This window comes from Manis pentadactyla, chromosome 4 (assembly GCF_030020395.1).
Source record: "Manis pentadactyla isolate mManPen7 chromosome 4, mManPen7.hap1, whole genome shotgun sequence".
NCBI lineage: Eukaryota > Metazoa > Chordata > Mammalia > Pholidota > Manidae > Manis > Manis pentadactyla.
The window spans coordinates 4,328,589-4,351,201 of record NC_080022.1 but is presented as its reverse complement, the minus strand read 5'-3'; the positions used below and the strand labels follow the sequence as shown (position 1 = coordinate 4,351,201).

General features: G+C 62.7%; 2 protein-coding genes across 16 annotated transcripts in view; both read left to right on the top strand.

Annotated features, from left to right (window-relative positions):
- PLEKHG5 (pleckstrin homology and RhoGEF domain containing G5) overlaps positions 1–17,125 on the top strand; it is a 30,496-nt gene extending 13,371 nt beyond the window's left edge. For 4 of the 12 annotated variants that reach the window (XM_036925371.2, XM_036925376.2, XM_036925378.2 and 1 more), the window contains exons 3-22: positions 7,390–7,519; positions 8,455–8,557; positions 8,926–8,983; positions 9,302–9,393; positions 9,812–9,948; positions 10,221–10,366; positions 10,881–11,075; positions 11,147–11,335; positions 11,673–11,768; positions 12,422–12,472; positions 12,605–12,754; positions 13,090–13,200; positions 13,329–13,478; positions 13,580–13,717; positions 13,855–13,974; positions 14,460–14,592; positions 14,684–14,799; positions 15,246–15,436; positions 15,906–16,676; positions 16,917–17,125. In XM_036925371.2, the coding sequence (XP_036781266.2) occupies positions 7,390–7,519; positions 8,455–8,557; positions 8,926–8,983; positions 9,302–9,393; positions 9,812–9,948; positions 10,221–10,366; positions 10,881–11,075; positions 11,147–11,335; positions 11,673–11,768; positions 12,422–12,472; positions 12,605–12,754; positions 13,090–13,200; positions 13,329–13,478; positions 13,580–13,717; positions 13,855–13,974; positions 14,460–14,592; positions 14,684–14,799; positions 15,246–15,436; positions 15,906–16,676; positions 16,917–16,926 (3,087 nt within the window). In that variant the 3' untranslated portion in view covers positions 16,927–17,125. Of the gene's footprint in view, positions 1–86; positions 241–4,284; positions 4,430–6,527; positions 6,648–7,389; positions 7,520–8,454; positions 8,558–8,925; positions 8,984–9,301; positions 9,394–9,811; positions 9,949–10,220; positions 10,367–10,880; positions 11,076–11,146; positions 11,336–11,672; positions 11,769–12,421; positions 12,473–12,604; positions 12,755–13,089; positions 13,201–13,328; positions 13,479–13,579; positions 13,718–13,854; positions 13,975–14,459; positions 14,593–14,683; positions 14,800–15,245; positions 15,437–15,905; positions 16,681–16,916 lie in introns of those variants that run through there. The other 8 variants (XM_057499664.1, XM_036925372.2, XM_036925369.2 and 5 more) reach the window with 8 other exon arrangements.
- Positions 17,126–18,549: 1,424 nt separating this feature from the next.
- On the top strand, positions 18,550–22,170 carry TNFRSF25 (TNF receptor superfamily member 25). Of its 4 annotated transcripts, none has more exons than XM_036925387.2 (9): positions 18,550–18,796; positions 18,937–19,071; positions 19,404–19,571; positions 19,653–19,731; positions 20,468–20,523; positions 20,615–20,722; positions 20,896–20,930; positions 21,443–21,623; positions 21,777–22,170. In XM_036925387.2, the coding sequence occupies exons 1-9, from the start codon at positions 18,553–18,555 to the stop codon at positions 22,103–22,105; spliced, it is 1,335 nt and encodes a 444-aa protein (XP_036781282.2). In that variant the 5' UTR covers positions 18,550–18,552; the 3' UTR covers positions 22,106–22,170. The 4 variants fall into 4 exon arrangements, with proteins under 4 accessions (XP_036781282.2, XP_036781280.2, XP_036781279.2 ...); XM_036925385.2 differs by having other exon boundaries at positions 20,603–20,722; XM_036925384.2 differs by having other exon boundaries at positions 19,404–19,731.
- The last annotated feature ends 443 nt before the right edge of the window (positions 22,171–22,613 follow it).

The window sequence follows — 22,613 nt, the reverse complement described above, 5'->3', positions numbered from 1 at the left end:
GCTCCGGACCGGCCGGCCCCTCCCCCGCTCCCGGGCTCCCGGCGCTCCCCGGTCCCGGCCGGCGCGCCGTTGGTACGTCCCGGCCCGCCCAGGTGGTAGCGCCCGCGCCGGCCTACCGTAATCCCCCTATGTCCCGCGCCGCTACCGCCTCCTGTCTCCCTAGCCCGGCGCGACCTCCGGGGCTTTGGCAGCCCTGGCCTGAGCCCCAGCCGCAACAGGGAAGGAGACCCACGTCCCTAGGTGAGTCTTCTGGGGAAACCTGGCGTGTCCGGACGCCAAGATTCCCCCTGAATTAAGGAACAGAAGCCGGAGTAGAGGGTCCCACGCAATCCTTGCCCTGCGGGTGGGTATCGGTGGGCGCCACTGGCTCTACCTCCACTCACTGGAGGGCGGAATGGGCTCAAGCTCTCGTCCCACCCCAGTGACTCTAGGGTGGGGCGGCTCGGAGCTGTGGCCGTGAGGAGCCTCTGGGGCCCCAGCCCCGGTGTGAGAATTGTTGGTAGGGCCGGAGGACCCTGGAGGGGCCTCGGCACAGGGTGGCTGGGAGGCTCCGCCGACCCTGCCCCATCTGGGCGTCCCCGAGTAGGTCCCAGGACGAAAGTCCTCTTGCGGCCGGCAGGGGGCGCGGGAGTGGGCCGCTGGCACCCGTCTGGGGGATGGGGAGACAGAGCAGGACGAGGGACCCAGGAGGGCCCTGGCCTGCCTCTCTTATAGACGAGGAAATGGGGGCTGAGGAGGCCCCTCGGCCCTACAAATTCCCCAGGAGCCTTCCCCAGTTTTGGGGGCTCTAGGAGGATTTTACTATTCCTCTGTCCTTGGCCAGGGTCCAGGCCACACTTTAGACCCAGAGGGCATCACTGAAGAAAATTCTAGAGAACTGACAGGGCTCTCTTCGCACAGGTGGATAAAGGTACGGATAGGTGGGCCCCCGAAGCAGGTCATCTGCAGCCCAGGCATGGGGTCTCTCCCCAATTTCCTCCCAGTGAGCCTTCTATATGGTGCTGGAGAAAGGTGCCATAAGGCACTAGCTGCCATGCTGGGATTCTGAGCTCCAGGGTCTGGCACATATGTGCAGGGACTGGGCAGGAGGTGCATTCACTGACTACAGCCGCTCCCTCTCCCTAGCACTGGGTCCCAACCAGCCTACTTGCTGGGGAAGAAAGGGTCTCACTGGCTTCTGGAGCCCAGGTGGTGAGCCTGGCCTGTGGAGAAGTTCTATACATCCCTGCCATCTGCCCAGCACAGGACAGGGCCTGAGGGTAGGCTTGGTCTCCAGGTGGGCCCCAGAACCCCAGGACTGAAGGGGTGAGGCCCAGGCCTAGGGGAAGGGAGGAGCTGGGTTGGCCATTTGCAGCCAGGAGAGCAGCCTGGTGGAGCTGGCCCCGCCCTGACGGACCTGCCCACGCATGCAGCCACCGCCCCTGAATTCTCAAGGTGCCAGATGGGGCCATGGGGCCAGCTCCCAGGGGAGCTTAGTCCAGGTGGGGAGCCCCTGGGCAGGGGTGTCCCTCCAGCCAGGAAGCTTCAACTCTTGGTTTCAGGCCAGTTGGCTGAGGGCAGTGCATAGAGCTGGCCCCAGGCCTTGCCCCAGACCTGTGGTCTCCTGGACAGGGAGCTCCCTCTCCCACTGCAGACCAGGCTGGGGCCCCAACCTCTTGTAGGGGTGAGGATGTACACAGGCCTCTGCTTTTCTGGGGCTGGGGGGCAGTGGGAGGGGGCTCCGCCTTGGAGACTCCATTATTCATCAGTCCAGCATCTGGTTTCTGGGTATCAGTTTCAACAAGCCAGCCCTGACTCATGAGCCTGAAGCTGGGGCTGGGGCTGGCTGGGGAGGGGCCCATCCCCAGGGAGTCAGGGGCTGGGACCTCTTTGACCTGAGCACAGGCCGTTTCGGCTGTCTCCTATAGGGAGGACATAGGTACCAGGAGGCCTCCTCCTCTGATGTGGGGCTTCTACCCCCCACCCCCAACTCTGCAGGTGCTTTGACCCTGCACTCTTGGCAGCAGGGCCCTGGGCCTCTAAGGAGCAGCCCTCGGCCCTGACTGGAGGAGCCAAGAAACAGCATGACTCAGGGATGGCCAGGGCCTGGTCACTCGGGTGACCTCCAGCGAACTGTCCTGGCCCAGCCCCTATGGTCTCCATTTGATGTGACCTGATTACCGCAGACCAATGGGATCCACTAAGCTGGCTTTGGGATCTGCCTGTCTCGAGGCCCTGCTGCCCAAAACACCTCTTTAGCTGGTCTTTATGCTCCCCACCCCTGCCTGGTGCCTGAGGCACTTGGGTCCAAAGCACAGGCATCCGTTTGCCCATTTACCAGCTAGTGACTTTGGGGCAAGCCACTTAATGTTTCCAATCCTCAGTTTCTTTATCTGTTAAGTGGAGATAGTAACAGTATCTCCTTTAGGGCCTTTGAGAAGAGTGAGCAGGACTGCTGCCGGGAGCTGCTGGCACAGGCTGGCACTGGCGAGTGCTCAGCTGTTGGCTTTTGGGGCAGCTGCAGGGGCCAGGGCCTGAGCGAGACCACCAGAATTTGAAGTGGAAACTGACCGGCCTGGGCCAGCAGGACCATGGTCACGGAGGCTGAGTGGGGACAGCTTCGTTGGCTGTCGGTGGCAGGAAGGGACATCTTGGCTGAGACCCTCACTGCATTCTACTGACATGAAGACCCTTCCCTTGCTGTCATTCATCCATTTATCATCCAGTCTACCCCAAGCACCTGCTGGGAGCCAGGCGTGTTCTAAGTGGGGAGGTCTGGAGAGGATATTCCAGCAGGGAAGACCGATAATCAAGTGAACAAGGAGTAAAGCAACTTCAGGCAGTAGTAAATGCTGAGGAATAATTCAGTTTAAGAGGATTGAGCTGGAGGCTGAGGGGCTGTTTTGAGAGGAGGGTAAAGCTGTCCACCTTTGGAGAGGCAGCATTTGAGCTGGGGTCCAGAGCAAGCACGTGGTGTTCCTGGCAGCGTGCAGTGGTGAGGTGCTGAGCTTGGGGAGTTGTGCGGAGGAGAAAGGCCAGCACAGCAGCCGGGGAGGTGGGGTGGGAGCTTGGCTGTGTGGGGTTTTATTCTAAGCTGCTGGAGGGCTTTAAGGGAGGAGTGGCATGGCTGGGTTTTAGTTTCCAAAGATCTGCCTATCGTGTGGACAGCAGGGGGCTTGTGCTTTGGGAGCAGAGGTGGGCTTCTCATAAGCTGCTGCCCTCCTCAGAGACCCCCACCTTCTTTCCCCGGAGCTGTCTGGGGGTGGGTGGGCTGCTGACAGCCGGTGCCCCTCACCCTATGGGTACTGAGGGGTGTCCCAAAAAATCTGTTCCAGAAGTGGAGGCGGGAGTCTGGCTTTCAGTCCCGGCTGTGCACTTTCATGTCACTTTATTCCCCACGCGATGAATGAGGATCATAGTGCCGCCCTCAGTCCCAAAGTGGAAAAGCGCTTTGACCATCTACCGCGGGGAGCCCTGCACCGCACCCCAGTCCTGAGCGGTGTCCTCTCGGTCACCGATGAGCGCCCCCTAGCGATACAGTCGCGGAAGCTCCCGCGTGGCCCCGAGAGCCGGGGGACCCAGCTGGGACCTGGGGGCTCCAGACGTCGGGAAGGCGGAGCTGGGTTGTGGGGTTTTCCTGACGCGCGGTCTCACCCGACTCCTGGGGGCTCCCCAAAGCCCGCGCTCTCCTCCCTTTCCGACCAGCGCGCCGGCCTTCCGCCTGCCGCCGCCACCTGTGGTCACCCGGCCCCCTCCGTCCCCGGCTGGGAAGAGGGAGGGGGGTCCCTCGGGCTCGGGCTCAGGCGGGGGTCTCTTGGACTATGGGCGGGAGCTAAGATGACCTCAGGGGGGCCTCTGAGCGCCGGATGCGTGGCTGGGGTGGGGAAGCTGGAGGTCAGAGCAGAGGTGTCCCCGGGGCAGGATGGGGAGCGGGGTCCCCGCACCGGGGGGGATGTGTCCCAGTCCCGGCCCCCCCTCTTCGGCCACCAGGTTCAGGAAGCTGCTTCAGGGGAGGAAGAAGGCGACCCGGGCTGAGGCCCTGGGGGGGGGGGTCTGCAGGGCTTAACGAAGGGCCCTGGGTCGGGGGTGGGGTGGAGGTCGGGGCGGAGTGGGGCGCCGGCCGCGATCCGGGCTTCCCCGGCACGGAGCTCCCAGGGCGGGGGCGCAGCTCGGAGCCGGGGCCTGCCGGGGGCGCGGCGGAGGCGCCCCGAGCCGGGCTCCCCCGGGTCCCCGCGCGTTCGGCGTGGCGGGCGCGGCCGCACAATGGCAGGAAGCGGAGCGCCACGCTGTGTCCGGCGGGCGGCGCAGACCGCCGCTTCCTCCGGCCGCCATGGGGACGGGCCCCGGCGTCTCCGGGCGCTGCGCGGCCTCCAGGCCGGGCCCCGGGATGCCCTCCCGGGACCCCGAGCCCTGCTGGGTGGCAGGCCGCGCCCGCGACGGGGAAGGCCAGGTACTGAGCGGGGGCGGGGGCGCGCGCCGCTGCCGGCTTCCCCGTTCCTCGTGGGTCTCCAGGGCAGGAGGGGACTCGCAGCTGCCGAGGCTCCAGCCCGGGCTGCGCAACGCGGGTGCAGGGCGCTGGGGCCCTGAGACGTGGCCCCCAGCCCTGCGGGGGCCAGGCGACGAAGGTCGTGAGCCCACCCCTGGCCCTTTGTGTCCAGGGCTGCGTCCGGACACACCTGCGGGTCCCAGGGCCACCCCTCCCCCTTTCCTTCCTGTGCTCAGGTCCCGCCCACAGCCCTGCTGCTCCTGCCTCCTGCCTCCTGCCTCCTGCCCCAGCCCTTGTGTGAGGGGGAAGACTGACTTCTGGTGCCCCATCTCATGGGGGGTGGCCCGGACTCCCCAAAGCGTCCCACTGTTATTTGTAAAGTTTGGGTCCATTTGCCATCTTTGGAGGTGCAGTGTGACCTGGCATTCTGCGGGTGGGCTCATCTCTTTCGGTTGAATCCTGGGAACTTTTGCTCCTGCACCTGCTGGCAGGGGTGCTCATGTCCTCCAGGGGTGCCCATAGTGGGCACAAAGAAGGTGGGAAGTAGGCACCTGGGTCTGAGATAAAGGGCCTAAGAGTCCGGCTTTGGGAAGGAGTTGCCCTTCTTTAGTGCTGGGGAGACCCCCCTCCCTGGAGGGGGCTGTGGAGACCCTGTAGTCTGGGGACAGAGATGTGAGAATCAGCGAGGGAGCAGACACAGAGCAAGGGGACTCTGCCCACTCCAGCCTCAGCCTCCCAGACCCACTTGAGCCCCTTCTTCCCAGGAATCCCCCAGCCCTCCCATCCTCTGCAGCCTGCCTGGCACAGGTGCCCTCTCCAACTCCTTCCAGGCCTCTGAGATGTCCCAACAGCTTCCTTTCGCTGGGAGGGCATGGGGCTCTCTCTGCAGATCCCTGGAACCTCATCATTAACCAGACCTGCTGAATTAAGTGAGGAAACACCACCTGGTTTAGATGCTGGGCCTGACCCTGGTGTCCCTGAGTCTGGGGGCTGCTGCGAGGGTGGAAACAGAGGAGGGCAGCCACAGGCTGGGCGCTGGCTCCTCTCATTGGTATTATTAGTAGTAACATAATGATAGCAGTAATAATAGAAGGAGGAGGAGGAGGAGGAGGTGCTTCGTGGTGTTCTCCAAAGCCCCCCACAGTGCTGGGAAGTGAATCTTCTTTAGAGCCTCCACAGGGCAGGGCACATAGTTGGTGCTCAATAAATATTTGTTAACTACTGAATCTGCCGTAAGGAGTCAATCTTTGTGTAGAATCTGCAGTCCATATATTGGATTGGCTTAAAAACAAGATTGTGGCAGAGAACCAGGGGCTTGGACTGGAAGGGTCCCAGAGGTCATCTGCAGGACCCTACGACCTAGCATGGCTCCTGCCATGTCACCCCCACCCACTGGGAAGCCAGAGTCTGGGTAACTGGTAGGCCTGCAGCCCCGTGGCCCAGTGCCAAGCGTGGCACCAGCGAAAGGAAGCTGTCGGGACATCTCCAGAGGCCTTGAAGGAGTTGGAGAGAGCACCTGTGCCAGGCTGGCTGCAGAGGATGGGGGGGCTGCCAGGCTGGTAGACTGGGGGATTCCTGGGAAGAAGGGGCAGGTGCCTTCCCCAGAGTCATTGTCAGGCAGAGATGATTGCAGCCGGGGATCCCAAATCTGTAAAGCTGGCCCTTCTGCCAGCAGTACCCTGGGGACGCTGAGGTGGGGGCTGGCAGAGCTGTGGCTGAAGAGAGTGATTTCTACACTCTCTTTAGCAGCAGACTAACTAAAGGTAGAAACAGCTGCTCTGGTCAGCCAGACGGCTCCCCTTGTCCCTGCCTCAAGCCCCAAGCACACACTTGGCCACCTGAGAAGGCTGTGGAAGTGAGAAATGACATCGGGAATCTGGGCCATCATGTCCACAGCCACCCACCTGAGTCCCAGCTCCACGGAGCAAGCCACCTCCCAAGTCTGTCCCCCACCCCTGGCATTTCTGTGCCCATGTTCTCTTTTCTGTCTGATGGAGGAGTAGGGGTCACAGGGCCCAAACAGCCAGCATCAAACCGTGATTTCACTTCCTCTTGTCTCCAGAGCCCACAGGCTGACCCGAGGCCAGCCTCCTTGCATCTTTCCCTTAGCCCAAGAGCTGGAGTAAATGTGATGTGTCCTTGGGGAGGATCCAGTGGAGAGGGGGACACGGTATGGGAGTGGGTGAGTGTGGAACTGGGGTCCTGCACCTGGTCCAGAGAGGTGGAGGTTAGTGGAACACTGGCCTCGGATAGGGACAGGTTGGGGACTCTATGGAGGGAGCTCATGGACTGGCTTCTGGTTCCCCGGAAAAGTAGGAAGCAGAGTCAGTGGGGAGTGAGTGAGCAGTGGGAGGTGGAGGGTGGGGAGAAGACCTGCAAGCTGCCCTGGGTCTGGGGAGAGTAGACATGTGAACCGGTCAGTCTGGGGTCAGGTCACTGAGCAGTAGCCCGTGGGCACTGCATGGGCATCCAGGCACCAGCACCTGTCCCTGACTCCTCTTTAAGTACTTTCACACCCTTGGGATTGGCTCTTAAGGGGCTTGACAGGTTCACAGAGCTGAGGGTGAGGGTCTGGGTGGGGGCAGAGGCTTCTGCGTATTTGGGGGTCCCTTCCTGCCTGCACCCCAGGAAGAGGCCCTGATAGCACTCAGCTTGTGGTTGCCTACTGGAGGTCTCCCCTGCGCGCTGCACTCCTCCCTGGCAGGGCTCTGGTTTTCTCTGCGTCCCCCAGGTTGGATGCACAGTAGGAGCTTGGGAGCCATTTGCAGAGACAAAGAGCACCAGGTGCCCTATGGGGAATGGATGGTTGGAGAATGAAGAGCAGCCCCCATCAGGGCCAGGACCTGCACCTGTGCACTATGTGGGGCGCAGGGGAGCCTGCCTGTGGTCCAGCCCAATCCACCGCCCCCTCCTTCCCTGTGCAGGTGTGCCACCACGCTGACTGCCAGCAGCTGCACCGCCGAGGACCGCTCAACCTCTGCGAAGCCTGTGACTGCAAGTTCCACAGCGCCATGCATTATGATGGGCACATCCGCTTTGACCTGACTCCGCAAGGTGAGTGCAGGCGGGGACTCCAGCCTGGCCGCCAGAGCTCCTGGAGTAGCTCAAAACGTCCTGTCTGGGCACAGTGTCTTGGTAACTGTCCGAGCCATGAAGAGGACATCAGAAGGACAAGAGTTGACTGTCAATAATGAACCCCAACTACACTGTGGCCCCTTTTGTTCCACATTTCTTAGTGAGAGAAAAAGTTGGGGGACTGTGCCCCATCTTGAGAGTAGACCTGTCCCTACCAGGTGCTGGGTCTGTGTCTCCCACAGCCGTCTCTGCCCCTGACTTGGGCAGGGCCAGCGCCAAGCAAGCCCCTTTGTTCTCGTCCTCAGCTCGGGGGAACTGGGCAAATCCTCTAGCCAGGCTGCTGGCGAGCAGAGACAGACGGAGTGGGGTGGGCAGGTCGGAATGAACTTGTAGCAGGAAACAAGAAACCCCTCCTGCTGCATGGGACCTGGCCCAGGCCCAGTGCCAACTGGCTGGGCTGGGATGGCTTACAGCACCCGGGCCTGGCCAGAAATGCCAACCCTTTGTCTCCTTTCTCAGCTGGTCAGAGGGACAAAAGGACTCTCCCTGTGCCAGGGCTCCCTGGGACTTTGGGAGTGAACACAGTGGGGGAGGGAAGGCCTGAGAGAAAGAGTCTGGGGACTTCGGTTCCTTCCTGCAACAGGACTTCTTTATTCCTATTTTATGGGACGGTAAACTGAGGCCACAGGTGGCTTAGTCTTGGGGATGGGGAATCACCTGGGGTGGGGTGTTGTTGCAGTGCTGGGGTGAATAAGCAGTGACAGAGCTCTCTGCTAACAGAGCTGAAGGCCTTGGCTAGCGTGGGGGGCAGGGGGCGCTCAAGGAGCAGGTGCTGCCCCTCTGCAGACACCATGTTGGAAGGCTAAGGAGGGGCCCGGGGGGGAGCACACTCCCCCTCCTACTTTACTCCAAAGGCTCTGTCCTGGCCCGGAACGTGTCCACCCGGTCATGCCCCCCACGCACCAGCCCTGCAGTGGACTTGGAGGAGGACGAGGAAAGCTCAGTGGATGGCAGAGGGTAGGTGAGGGTCAGTGGGCAGAGCAGACGCCTGAGGGCTCCCAAGGCTGGGCCTTAGATCAGAGACCCAGAGACCAGAGGCTTCGGAAGAGCTGACTGGAGCTCCCTCCCCACCCCTTCAGCTGCTTTGGTTCCTGGAGGGGGCCTCCCCTCCTGGGCCAGCCTCCTGGCATCAGACTCCCTAGGACTGGGCACCCCGGGTGTGACTCCCGTGTTGGCCACCAGAGGGCGCACAGCCCCTTGTGGGCCCTGGCCTGCCTGAGGACAACTGAGTTGCCTGGTCACCTGGCAAAGAGTGGCCAGCCAGCCAGGGCCCACTCCCATCCCACCCACACTTCCAACCTCTGCCCTTACTGGCTTTCCTGCAGGGACCCAAAGAGCACAGGCCTGAAACTTTCCAAGAAGGCGAGGAGGAGACACACAGATGTAAGGAGCCCCTGGCTGGCAGAGGGGGCTCTCGACAGCCCCTGCCCCTCCCTGGCGCCTTCCTTTCCATCCTTGGGGCTGAGCCCATGTGCTCTGACCTCCAGGACCAAGGATGGGGCCTGGAATGAGTGTGTCCCTGGCCACCTTGCCCTGCTCCGGGAGCTACTCTCCGGCAGGAGGCATGTGGGGTGCTCCCTGAGAAAGGAGGGCTGGGGAGATTCCTGCCTTCACTCCCCTACTGGGGCTCCCATCCTGGACCCTGGGTTGGGAGGGTGGGGCATGAGGTGTGCAGAAACTAAGAGGCCCATGTGCTCTCAGGACCCAAGCAAGGAGTGCTTCACCCTGAAATTTGACCTGAATGTGGACATTGAGACAGAGATCGTCCCAGCCATGAAGAAGAAGTCACTGGGGTAAGGCCGAGCTGGGGCAGGTGCAGCCTCCTGCATACATGACTGTGTATGTCCATGTGGGCCTGTGAGTGAGTGCGTCCCCCACCTATGGCAGACCCAATGGTGTGGTGTGCACACCTGGGGAGGGGGATGACATGTGACCAGGACCTTAGCACCTGTGTGTACCCACCCCATGTATGCATGGCCCTGGCCCTGGTGTGCAGACCTGAAGGGGTGAGGACATGTGTGTAGATGCATGCAGGAGTGTGTGAACCTGTGGGCAGGTGTGTGTTTGCACTCACACCTGTATGTCTGTGTACCTGTGTGTGATCTGTGGACATCTCCCTTTTCCACTGGTAAGGCAGGGTGGAGCTGGGGTTGTGTAGTGTGGGGGTCCTTGTGCCTGCCCCTCACGTGCACACCTGCCATCCTGGGACAGGGAGGTGCTGCTGCCTGTGTTTGAGAGGAAGGGCATCGCACTGGGCAAAGTGGATATCTACCTGGACCAGTCCAACACACCCTTGTCCCTCACCTTTGAGGCCTACAGGTTTGGGGGACACTACCTGCGGGTCAAAGGTGAGCAGCTGGCTGGGCAGCTGGGGCCTGGCTGGGCCTCCTGGAGACAGTGCTTCTTCTCAGGCTCGTGTTCCCAGTGGCCAGGGCCCTGAGCTGGCTTATTACCATACAGGTGTCTCTGCTGGGTGGGGGAGGTGGGAGGCGGCAGGGCGGGGCTTCAGGGGATGGCAGCGAGGCTGCTGTTTGGATCCTCAGAGGAGAGAGGGCTGGGGTCCCCTTCTCGCTGGACCTGAGTACTGAGGACCTCTCTTTGCCCCCTAACGCTGCCCCAGCCAAGCCAGGGGACGAGGGGAAGGTGGAGCAGGGAGTGAAGGACTCCAAGTCCCTGAGTCTGCCAATCTTGCGGCCAGCCAGGGCCGGAGTGCCTGCCCTGGAGCGCGTGGACCCCCAGAACCGCCGGGAGAGCCTGGATATCCTGGTGAGGAGGAGGGGCTTTGTCAGGACTGGGGGGCGGGGCCCCCGAGCAGAGGTCAGCTGGGCCCCCACTGCTCCCTCTTGGCCTTTAATTTCCTAAATTAAACAGCCTAAGTGGGCTGGCTCTGAGAATAATGGGCTCTCTCTGGATCTAACTGTACCCCAAGATGATGGATAGAGAGCCTGCTAGTGTCCAAGGAGGGTGTGTGTGTGGGTGTGTTGGTTGGATCCACTTGGAGCTGCACGTGTAAGTGTATCTGAGTGTGTGTGTGACTCAGTGTGTTTCTCCCCACTTACCTGAGCTTGGGACTGTGGGGAAGTGGGGGGGTCAGTGCGGGTGCATCTGCATCTGGATCTCACAGCCCCTGGAGCATGGGTGGGTCTCAGGGGAGGTGACATCCCAGGGTGGAGCAGGGAACCTTCCACATTCCAGGCTGGCCTGAGGTTCAGGAAACCCATCATAAGTGGGGCTGTGGGTGCCACGATGGGCCTGGGTTTGACCACCCCTCCCTGGCCAGGCCCCTGGCCGCCGGCGCAAGAACATGTCAGAGTTCCTGGGGGAGGCGAGCATCCCTGGGCAGGAGCCCCCGACGCCTTCCAGCTGCTCTCTGCCCAGCGGCAGCAGTGGGGGCAGCGACAGCTGGAAGAACAGGGCGGCCAGTCGCTTCAGTGGCTTCTTCAGCTCAGGCCCCAGCACCAGCGTCTTTGGCCGGGTATGTGGTCCCATGGGCCCTGGGGCAGGGCAGCTGGCTGACTCCTGACCTGACCATGGGTCTCCTTCCAGGAGGTGGACAAGATGGAGCAGCTGGAGGGCAAGCTACATGCCTATGGCCTCTTTGGGCTGCCCAGGCTGCCCCGGAGGCTGCGCTTTGACCATGACTCATGGGAGGATGAGGGGGATGAGGAGGAGGAGGGGGATGACGACTGCCTGTGGCTGGAGGACAGCTGGCGGGAGCTCATTGACGGCCATGAGGTGGGTGCCACCACCGCCCTTCCCTCCCTCTTCACTGGGAGAAAGGGGACATTATTCCCCCACTTCATGGGACCCTTCACAGGGCCTAGTGACAGGATGTTCCAAGGACAGTCCTGCCAGGCTGCTGTCATCATGAACCCACTTTGGGGAAACTGAGGCAAGGTGAAACTGGGGCGTGCCACTTGGCTCTCTTAATGGCAGAGGAAGGCCCAGAACTTGGGCACCTCCATGTCCCCACCAGGAAAAGGAAGTTGCATGCCAGGTGGCTCACCCTTCCCTTTCCCAGGGGTCCTGGCACACTCCAGGGCTCCTGGCCAACCCCCTGCCCTTTTGACAGAAGCTGACCCGGCGGCAGTGCCACCAGCAAGAGGCGGTGTGGGAGCTTCTGCACACGGAGGCCTCCTACATTAAGAAGCTGCGGGTGATCACCAATGTGAGTACAGGGCTGCACCCTGGCGAGAGCCACCCTGCCTGCCTGCCCCCCTTCTGGATGCTGCTGAATGGAGTTTGGGCCTTTGCAGGAGCAGGTGCCAGGCAACAAAGGGGGGAGGGAAGAGACAGAAGGATAGAGGCTGGGGAGGTGAGTCCCACAGGCCCAGACACCTGGCTGGGGGCTTCGGGCAAGCTTGTTGGGTCGGCTGTGTGAACACAGACCTTATTCTTTCATTCATTCACTCAACGGCTATTTCTGAACACCTGTGTGTGCCAGGTGCTCAGCAGCCCACACCCTAGATGTGGATGCAGAGTGGGTAGGCCCCAGGGTGGAGGGTGGAGGGAGTTCCACCTTGGGGGAGCATGTGTCCCGGGCTTCGGGGCTCGAGGAAGGCCCCTGCCTTTGAGCTGAAACTTGGAGGCTGAGCCAGGGCACCGCTGGAGAGTGTAGGCAGGGCTGCAAGGCCAGTCTCCCAGGGCTTCCCTCCAGGTGGGGTGGGCCATGGGGCCTGCGCCTTTTCTCTTAGGATGAACCCTGTCTGTTCCAGACTGTGTCAGGGCCTCCCGGGAGGGGAAAGGGGAAGAGGGGAGCCGGGGTCTGGGTGGGGCCTCAGGGCTGAGACCACCCCGCTGCAGCCGCCCCTGCCCCCACAGCTGTTCCTGTGCTGCCTCCTGAACCTGCAAGAGTCCGGGCTACTGTGCGAGGTGCGGCGGGGCCCCGGGGAGGCGGCAGGACCGGGACGGGGTGGGGCCTGGCCGCGGGGATGCGGGTGGAGCTGGCAGGTGGGGTGGGCGGGCCCTGACGGGGGCGGGGCCGAGCGCACCTCCCGCCCCCAGGTGGAGGCGGAGCGCCTGTTCAGCAACATCCCTGAGATCGCGCGGCTGCACCGCGGGCTGTGGAGCAGCGTGATGGCGCCGGCGCTGGAGAGGGCGCGGCGCACGCAGGCGCTGCTGCAGCCCGGGGACTTCCTCAAAGGCTTCAAGATGGTACGTGCCAGGCGGGGACACTGAAGCACGGCTGGGCGCCGATGCCATCTGCCCATCACCCCCGCCTTCCCCTCACTGTGGCCCCGTACGACTCCTCGTGGTCAGAGGCAAGGAATTCCGAGTTGTTCGGCGGGGGTTAAATCCCACCCGGCCTTCTGCTCACTGCCTGGCCTAGGGCGGACACTTTCACTGAGGCTCAGTTTGGAAACGGGTGATAAGCTTGCCACCCCCGGGGTGGTCGCCAGTAGCAGTAAGGGAGGGCCGTGCAGCTTCGGGAGCGGGGCGCGGCCGCGGGGAGCGCGCGGTCACCGGTGCTGTCGTTCCGCCCCGGCCAGTTCGGCTCCCTCTTCAAGCCCTACATCCGATACTGCATGGAGGAGGAGGGCTGCATGGAGTACATGCGTGGCCTGCTGCGCGACAACGACCTCTTCCGGGCCTATGTCACGGTGAGGCCGGGCGGGCTGGCTGGTGTGCAGGGGCGCCAGCCGCGGGACCACCTGGGCAGCAGGGGCACTGGGCTGGCGGTGGGTGGGGCCTGCCCTGAGCCCAGCCCCGGCCTCCCCTTCCCCCACAGTGGGCCGAGAGGCACCAGCAGTGCCAGCGGCTGAAGCTGAGCGACATGCTGGCTAAGCCCCACCAGCGGCTCACCAAGTACCCGCTGCTGCTCAAGTCGGTGCTGAGGAGGACGGACGAGCCGCGCGCCAAGGAGGCTGTCGTCACCATGGTGACCGGGACGCGGGCGAGGTCCCCGCCCAGCCCTGGGTCCCGCCCTAGCGGTCGGGCGCTCCCCGGCCTTGGGCCTGAACCCGCGGTCCCCCGCCCTAGATCGGCTCGGTGGAGCGCTTCATCCACCGCGTGAACGCGTGCATGCGGCAGCGGCAGGAGCGGCAGCGGCTGGCGGCCGTGGTGAGCCGCATCGACGCCTACGAGGTGGTGGAGGGCAGCAACGACGAGGTGGACAAGGTGGGAGGCCGTCCTTCGCGGGGTCCCTGGCCCTGCTGTCAGGGGAGAGGGATCATGCCGGGTGTCTCGCCTGAGAGCTGGCTGGGGTGGGGACTCAGACCCTCACCCTTGCAGACAACGTGCTCCCCCACCCCCAGCTCCTGAAGGAGTTTCTGCATCTGGACCTGGCAGCGCCCATCACCGGTGCCTCCCCGGAGGAGACCCGACAGCTGCTGCTGGAGGGGAGTCTGAGGATGAAGGAGGGGAAGGACAGCAAGGTGACTCCGGCCCCCTGCCCCACCCTCGCCCTGCGGGCTCGCACCACCCTCTGGGGACCTCCTGGGCCCCAGGCAGGGCTTCTCAGCTGCCAGTCAGCGGGATGGTGATTCAAGAACTAGTGATCCCGGGAGGGATGACCCTCTGTTTGGAGCCTGTCTTCAAGTGTGGCAGGAGGCTCAGCCCTTGGGGGCTGGCGGGGGGCCGTGGTCTCACCCACCTGTCAGTGTTATGTGGGTTCCTGGGGGTTGGGGGGAGGCTCATTTCATGAGCAGGCCAGGAATAGCCCGGAGCCTTGCTACTGAGCTATTAATCCCAGGGGCCGTGTAATCCAGAGATTGTTTTTCATGTTAATTTTACTCTCAAGTTCATGGGGGGAAGAGGAGGTGTTTGACAGTTTAAGTGCCCCCAGGAGAGGGTCGTGGGGCAGACACGGTCCCTGCCTGAAGCCCCCGCACCCTGGCCTTGACCCCGGGTCTCTCCCCAGATGGATGTGTACTGCTTCCTCTTCACGGACCTGCTCCTGGTGACTAAGGCAGTAAAGAAGGCCGAGAGGACTAAGGTCATCAGGCCCCCGCTGCTGGTGGACAAGATCGTGTGCCGGGAGCTGCGGGACCCTGGTGAGCAGCAGGCCAGGGGCTCCTGGCCAGGGGCTGTGATGGGCAGAGGCCATGGTCCTGAGCGACACTGACCAGAGACCTTCCTAACCAGGCTCCTTCCTTCTCATCTACCTGAACGAGTTCCACAGTGCTGTGGGGGCCTACACGTTCCAGGCCAGTGGCCAGGCTTTGTGCCGTGGCTGGGTGGACGCCATTTACAATGCCCAGGTGGGAGCAGAGAGGTGTGCAGGTGGGCAGGGTGGGCCAGGTGGGAGCAGAGAGGTGTGCAGGTGGGCAAGGATGCCTGACCCTAAGGCAGCAGGTGGGTGCCTTTGTGCCCCCTCCCTCTGCACTGGAAGAGACTGTGGGGAGCATTAGCGAACTAACAGGGCAGAGGTCACAGGACCAACACCCCAAGGTCAGCCCCGTTCCCTGCCACAGCCCCGAGGTCCGCCATTAGAGCCTACCACGAAGTGCCTCCCCTGCGAGGCGCCTTAGAGGGCCCTGTCCTAGGCCACTCCATGAACCTCTGCCAGGGTAGGTGACATGTTCCAGGCTCTACTGAGGGTTCTTTCCTCCAGGGGGGGCTGCCCCTGAACCCACACCTGTGCCGTATGGAGAGGGTGGGCCTCCCAGCTCGTTCTGCCCTCTGCCCCCGCACCCCCCACCCGCAGAACCAGCTGCAGCAGCTGCGTGTGCAGGAGCAGCCAGACAGCCAGCAGCACCTGCAGAGCCTGGAAGAGGAGGGGGACGAGCAGGAGGAGGAGGAAGAGGAGGAGGAGGAAGGAGGAGGGAGTAGCACTTCGGCTGCCAGTTCCCCCACCATCCTGCGAAAAAGCAGCAACAGTCTCAACTCCCAGCGCGGGTACGCCTGCAGGACCACCCAGTGGGCCAGAGCACCCCAGGACGCCTGACCCTAAGGCCGCGGGCACGGGTCCAGGCCCAGCCGTGACCCCTTCCTCTGAATGGCTTCACGTTATGAACCCAGTGCCAGGGAGGGCCCTGTCTCCCCTCAGTCCAGGCAGGGATGGCATATGTTTCTCAGAGTTGAGTGCCAACTCTGAGCCATTAGTGGCAGCTGCATGGAGCTGAGCTGAGGGCTCTTAGACTGTATCCAGCAGAAGAGAATGCTGGGACGGGGACAGACTCCATCACTGGTGTCTGTTGTGGGCGCAGGAGCTGGGAGATCAGGCACATGTGCCACATGCTTGCCGTCTCTGAGCCTCGTGCTCCAGAAGGCAGAGGCTGTAGACCTCAGCATTGCCCAGCATGGGCTGCACCAGGCTGCCTGGGTTTCCTTTGGCTGGGCTGACGCTCTCCTCCTGGTCCCACAGTGCCTCAGATGGCTCCACGGAGACCCTGGCCATGGTGGTGGTAGAGCCTGGGGAGATGCTGTCCTCTCCTGAGTTCGAGGGGGGCCCCTTCAGCTCCCAGTCGGACGAGACCTCTCTCAGCACCACTGCCTCATCGGTCACGCCCACCAGCGAGCTGCTGCACCTGGGCCCCGTGGACGGCCGCTCCTGCTCCATGGACTCCGCCTACGGCACCCTCTCCCCAGCCTCCCTGCAAGACTTTGGGGCCCCAGCCCCTATGGCAGAGCCAGTGCCCCGGCCTCCAGAGCTGCCACAAGCCCTTTCACCCTCGCCTCGCCTCCGCCGCCGCACCCCTGTCCAGCTGCTGCCCCGTCTGCCCCACCTACTCAAGTCCAAATCTGAGGCCAACCTCCTCCAGCTGCTGTCAAGGGCCACCAGCCATGGGGCACCCCCAGCCCCCAGCCGCAGCCTGTCGGAACTCTGCTTGGCCACTTTAGTCCCTGGTGCCAAGTCTCAGGGCCCCCCTCGGGAAACAGGACCCAACTGGGATTGCCGGGGAGGATCAAGACCTGGCAGTGACCTCGAGCCGTCAGAGCTGGAGGGCAGAACCAGCTGCCCAGCTGGGGAGCCCCATGCGCCCACCTGGAGGAGCAGAGGGCTGCCCTCAGGGGCCTCACCCAGGGCTCAGCCTGAGCCCCCTCCAGGGATCTCTGCCCAGCACAGGAAGCTGACGCTGGCCCAGCTCTACCGAATCAGGACCACCCTGCTGCTGAATTCCACGCTCACTGCCTCGTGAGTGGCCTGGCCTGGGGTAGAGGGCAGGTGGCCCAGTGTGCTGGCCCTGGGGGAATGGGTAGGGGTGCTGTCGTGGCTGGAAGCAGATGGCTTTTGGAGATGGGGATGGGGGTGGGCTGTGGTGAGCCATGGTGAAGGGGCCTGCCAATCTCAGCGAGGAGAGAGGGTAGCCAGAGCCCCCCTGACTGGCGTCAGCCAAGGAAGGACTGTCTTCCTCTCTCCTCCCTTCCCCTGCAGGGAGGTCTGAGCAGAGGGAGGCCCCCACGGGTGCCACAGATCAAGGGACAGCAGACAGCGTGCCTCCTGGGGCATGCCAGCCCCTGTTCCAGCTGCTGCCCTGTGTGTGTGCTAGCTGGAGTGCCAGGCAGGATCCCTGCCACCAACCACGCCAGGGCCCGATTTGCACTTTGCCATACTGGGTGGAACTGCAAGAGGCCTCGGCAGAGCCCCAGCCCAGGCCACAGAACCCCCTGGACGGTCGCCTCCTTCACTAACCTGCCCCCACCCTCTGCCCAGGCAGGGTCCCTTGTCCCTTACTCCCTGAAGTCACCAGCTCTGGTCCTCTGGGCTGGGCTCCAGGGGGCCCTTCCCACCTCCATCCTCATCTGTCCCCGCCCCCTCCCCGCAGTCCCGCTGGCCACCCCAGGCCTGGGTTGGGCTTGTGTAAAGTTGCATATTTATTGAACTTTTGATTCTTTTATAAAGACTTGTATATATTCCACTGGAAAGAGCCCCTTGCTTTTGGAAGCCACCCCTTTCCAGACTCAGGTGCTCCTGAGTTCCAGTGTGGGTGCCTTTGTGCCCCCTCCCTCTGCACTGGAAGAGACTGTGGGGAGCATTAGTGAACTAACAGGGCAGAGGTCACAGGACCAGCACCCCAAGGTCAGCCCCGTTCCCTGCCACAGCCCCGAGGTCCGCCATTAGAGCCTACCACGAAGTGCCTCCCCTGCGAGGCGCCTTAGAGGGCCCTGTCCTAGGCCACTGCATTAACCTCTGCCTGGGTAGGTGGCATGTTTCAGGCTCTACTGAGGGTTCTTTCCTCCAGGGGAGGGAGCCCCTGAACCCACACCCATGCAGTATGGAGAGGGTGGGCCTCCCACCTGGCTACTTTGAGGCCCAGAGAGGGGTCGTCATTCACCTGGAAGCGGTGGTCTCAGGGTTGGGGCTAGTACCCAGGCGTGTGGACCCTGACACAGCCCTGTCCTGTGTACATCTTGCTGCCCCGAGGCCACCGCAGGTGAGCTCAGGTGAGCCCCAGTGTGCCTGGGCAGGCCCTGTGGCCTGGGGCTGGGCTTCCAGGGAAGCACAGGGCCCCGCCTGGCCCCGCCCCCGCCCCTAGGCGTGCGGGGCGGGCCCTGGGGCTGGCTGGGTGCAGAGGCGAGGCAGGGAGGCGGGGAAGCCCCCGGTGGAGCATGCCCTGCCCTTTGGAGGGTCAGCGTGGCACCGAGGGCCATGGAGCCTCTGCTGAGGGGCTGCTCAGTGGCTGTGGCTCTGGTGAGTGGGGATGAGGGGGGCACAGCCTCGGGCCCGGATCCCTGCTGAGAAGGAAGGGGCCCAGCGAGCCTCTTCTCCAAGCCTGGCTGGGGACTGGGTTCACCCCTCCCTTCCGACCTAGTTATAGGCTCCTTGTGGCGGGGCCCTTCCGCTGAGAGGAAGCACCCTCCCAGGGGCCGGAGAGGTCTGGGGGCCCCGGGCAGAGAGAGATCAGGGTCCTCCACCTGACAAAAAGCAAGGGTGGGGGTGGGGCTGACAGACGCCTGCCCTGTGCCCTGCGCCCTGCGGAGCGGCTCCTGTGAGGGCTGGCAGGAGCCCTCTGCTCTGGGTCTCTGAAACCTGGTCTACGTGGGGAAGGAAGTGGTCCTACCCCACATCCATGGGCACCCCTTCTGCTCAAGAACCCGAGAAGCGGGTTGCTCTGAGGGCAAATGCAGTGGGGGGGGACTGGGCAGGGACAGCCCCCCCTCGGCCGGCCACTCAGGAGCCAGCAGCGCCTGTCCCCCAGGCTCTCTTCCTGCGGCTGCTGGGGGCCCAGGGCAGCGCCCCCAACCCTAGCTGTGACTGTGCCTACAACTTCCCAAAGAGGGATGGTCTGCATTGTTGCCGGGGCTGCCCGGCAGGTGAGTGGCTATAGAGGTGAGAGGGATGTGGCAGGAAGAGAGGGTGGGGGGAGGCTGGGAGGGAAGCAGGGAGCCAGAGATCACCAGGGAGGCAGGCTGGAGCCCCCTTAGACTGTCTGACCCCAGTCTGTGTTCCACAGGGCACTACTTGAAGGCTCCCTGCACAGAGCCTTGTGGCCATGCCACCTGCCTCCCGTGCCCCCAGGGCACGTTCCTGGCCAGGGAGAACCATCATGAGAGCCGCTGTGCCCGCTGCCAGGCCTGTGATGAGCAGGGTGAGGGGCTCCTGAGGACAGGCTGTGGCCAGGACCTCTCTGAGGAGTTGATGGCTAGGACCTAACTGTGTGCGAGGGCCCTGTACCCTGTACCCACCCACCCTGACCCAGGTTGCTTTCGCGTCTGTTCGTCCTGGTGACCTTCCTATCTCTGCACATGCTTCTCAGCTTCTGGTCCACAGTGAACTCCATGCTTCTCTCCCTTTTGGGATGGTTTTGTCTCTGGCATATCTCCATCTCCATTCTCCAGGGGCTCTGTCTCACCTCTCTGGGGGTCTCTGGCCCTGACAGCTTCTGCTCTCCCCATCTCCCTGAACCCCTGTCTCTGACAGGCTCCCAGGTGGCCTTGAAGAACTGCTCGGCTGTGGCAGACACCCACTGTGGCTGTGAGCCGGGCTGGTTCCTGGAGTGCAAGGTCATACATTGCATTGAGAGCTCACCCTTCAGCTGCCATCCGTGCAAAGACTGTGGGGCCCTGCACCGCCACACACAGGTGCCCTGTGAGTATCCCACTGAGGGCTGTCTGCCCCTTCGCCTCCCTCCCTGCCTTTCTCTCTCCCATGCCATCTCTTGGACTGCAGGTTCCAGCAGAGACACTGACTGTGGGACCTGCCTGCCTGGCTTCTATGAATATGGCAACAACTGCGTGCCCTGCCCCACGTAACTGCTGGCTGCCCTGGGCTGGGGAGGGGAGGCTGAGGTCAGAGTGGTGGTCTCAGGGCAGGGAGAAGGGACCTTGGCCCTGTGGTGGGTGGGCCCCACTTCAGAAGACATTGAATGGTAAAGGGAAATCTGGATTCACCTTATGCCAGATAAATAAGGGGAGTGTCTTCACTCTCTTAGTAGTCCTTTCATCTGTACATTAAGGATAGGATTTGTCACTTAAAGAGAGAGACATTGATCTAGTTTCAAAACCTAGGCTAAGATTCAAGAACTGTGTCTTGTTCTTGGGGGATCTTGGGCAAGTTACTTCACCTCTCTGATCTGTGGTTCTGCATCCAGCATGGGGATGCTAGTCGTTTTTCCCCAGGGCTATGACTAAGGGGTAAGGCACTTGATTCATTATCCGTTCAGCAAGGGTTCACAGCTGCCATCTTCCAGAGATGTTCTAGGTGCTGGGATACAACAGGGAACAAAATAGGCAAATCCCATTCCTTATGGAGTTGACATTATAGTGACCTCAGTCTAGCCTAGGAGAAGCTCAGTAAATACTGGTTACTGGGGACTCCTGACATTTCAATAGTACTTCAGGAACTTTCTTGGGAAGAGTGAGACTCCCAGGGGGAGGGGGCGCTGTAGGCGGGTGTGCCTCCGGGATGGAGAAGCTGTCAGGCAGTCCTCGGCAGCCCCTTGGCAGTGTGTTCCCCCATCTCACACTCATCTCCTCTCCTTGCAGGAGCACCCTCGGGAGCTGTCCTGAGCGCTGTGTGGCTGTCTGTGGCTGGAGGCAGAGTAGGTGCTGGGAATGCAGGCAGGAGAGCTGGGACGGGCCAGGGGAGGCTGGGGGATGGCTACCACCCCCACCCACCAGCTGCTCTTTCAGTGTTCTGGGTCCAGGTGTTCTTGGCAGGCCTGGTGGTCCCACTCCTGCTTGGTGCCACCCTGACCTACACATACCGCCGCCGCCAGTCTTGCAAGCCCATGGTTCCTGGTGAGTGTACATGTGTGTGCTTGCACACACACACATACTCCTAGGGGCCTGGAGTTAGGGTGGGAGCACAGAGCCCACTCAGCCCCGATGCAGAGGGATGCCAAGAGGAGCTGGCCCAGCGCCTGTCCCGGAGCCTTGCCTGACTGCTAATTAGACTCTCTTTGTTACTCCAGACGAAGCTGGGATGGAGGCCCTGTCGCCCCTACAGGTGAGAATCTCAGTGCTATTCTGGGAGGAAGGTGAGCAGGCACCCAGGCCTCAGCCTTTTGGAGCTGAGAGGTTGGGCCTTAATATGATTCATGGTCCCCAGTGCGTGGCTCTGCAGCTGGCACACAGACCTGGGGTACCTGTTGGGAGGGGTGAGTGAGTGGACGAGAGCAGCCCCAGTGCCTGTCCTCAGGCGGCCATCAGTCTCTTGGTGTCTGGACAGGTGAGCAGGAGCTAACGGTTCAGTGAGTGAGTGCCACCATGGCCAGGCCTACACCGGGATAGTAGGAGGACTAAGAGGGGGAATAATAGGACAGCATCAGGGCAGGGTCTTCCTGACAGAAGACACAGCTTGGCTCCAGGGCTCCACCAAGACAGCATGGATGACTGGGGGAGGTGGCCTAGGAGGATGTTTGCTCACTGTGCCCAGGACTGGCCACTCCTGGCCAGAGACCCAGCAAAGGGTCCTCACTAAGCAAGCAGGGCTGACCAGAAGCCTCTCTTGGCTTCTAGGCCACTCATCTCTCACCTTGGGACAGTGCCCACAACCTTCTGGTGCCACCCAGCAGCAGGGAGAAGGCCTGCACTGTCCAGTTGGTAGGCAGTAGCTGGAGCCCTGGCGCCCCACAGACTCAGGAGGCACTCTGCCGGGAGGCGCCCTGGTCCCGGGAGCAGATGCCCGGCAGAGCTCTTGGTAAGGGACCTCCGAGGTCTGAGGCCTTGGTCCCATTCTTCGGAGGCACCACTTGCCCACTTTCCATTCCCTAACTGTCCTGGTACCCACCCCCCCTGCAGCCCTTCGATCACAGCCCACATTCCCCATTGGCTCTCCCTGGTGCGTCCCCAGGCTCCCTGCCACCGCCATCACCAGCGCCCCCGACAGCCTCCGTAGCTGCCGTGCTCCAGCCCGGCCCGCAGCTCTACGACGTGGTGGACGCGGTGCCCGCGCGGCGCTGGAAGGAGTTCGTGCGCACGCTAGGGCTGCGCGAGGCGGAGATTGAGGCTGTGGAGGTGGAGGTCGGCCGCTTCCGCGACCAGCAATACGAGATGCTCAAGCGCTGGCGCCAGCAGCAGCCAGCGGGCTTGGGCGCCGTCTACGCGGCCCTGGAGCGCATGGGGCTGGATGGCTGCGCCGAGGATCTGCGCGGCCGCCTGCAGCGCGGCCCGCCCCCCTAGCTCGAGAGTCTGCTGGCCCTTGCAGAAGCCCTAAGTACGGTTACTTACCCGTGTAGACATTTTATGTCACTTATTAAGACCCTGGCCCGGCCCTGCGTAGCAGCGCCAGCCTCATCCCTGCGCCCCCCGGGGTTCCGGTGAAGGGGAGAGCAGCCACGACTACCGGGAAGGGGTCAGGAGGTTGCTCAGCTGTTTCTCGGCCTGATCTTGGCTGAGGCCCTGGTATTAAATCAATTAAGAAAAGCTGCTGCTTGGTGTTAACGCGGGGCCCGGGTGTTTCGTAGCCTGGGCTCGGTTTCTTGGCGTCGAAAAGGCCGCAAGTCTCGACACCCCAGGGTCAGGGACTCGCGTTGGAGACCCTCAAGGCCCGTAGCTCCCGCCCCGCCTGGCCCAGTTACCCCGAGGGAGAGAGGAAGTCGCGGCGTCGGCGAGTGAGATTGAAGGTCGGCTCCGGGCGGCTGAGAGCTTTAATAGGGTGCGGGGGGGCGGCAGCTGGGGACACAGGTTC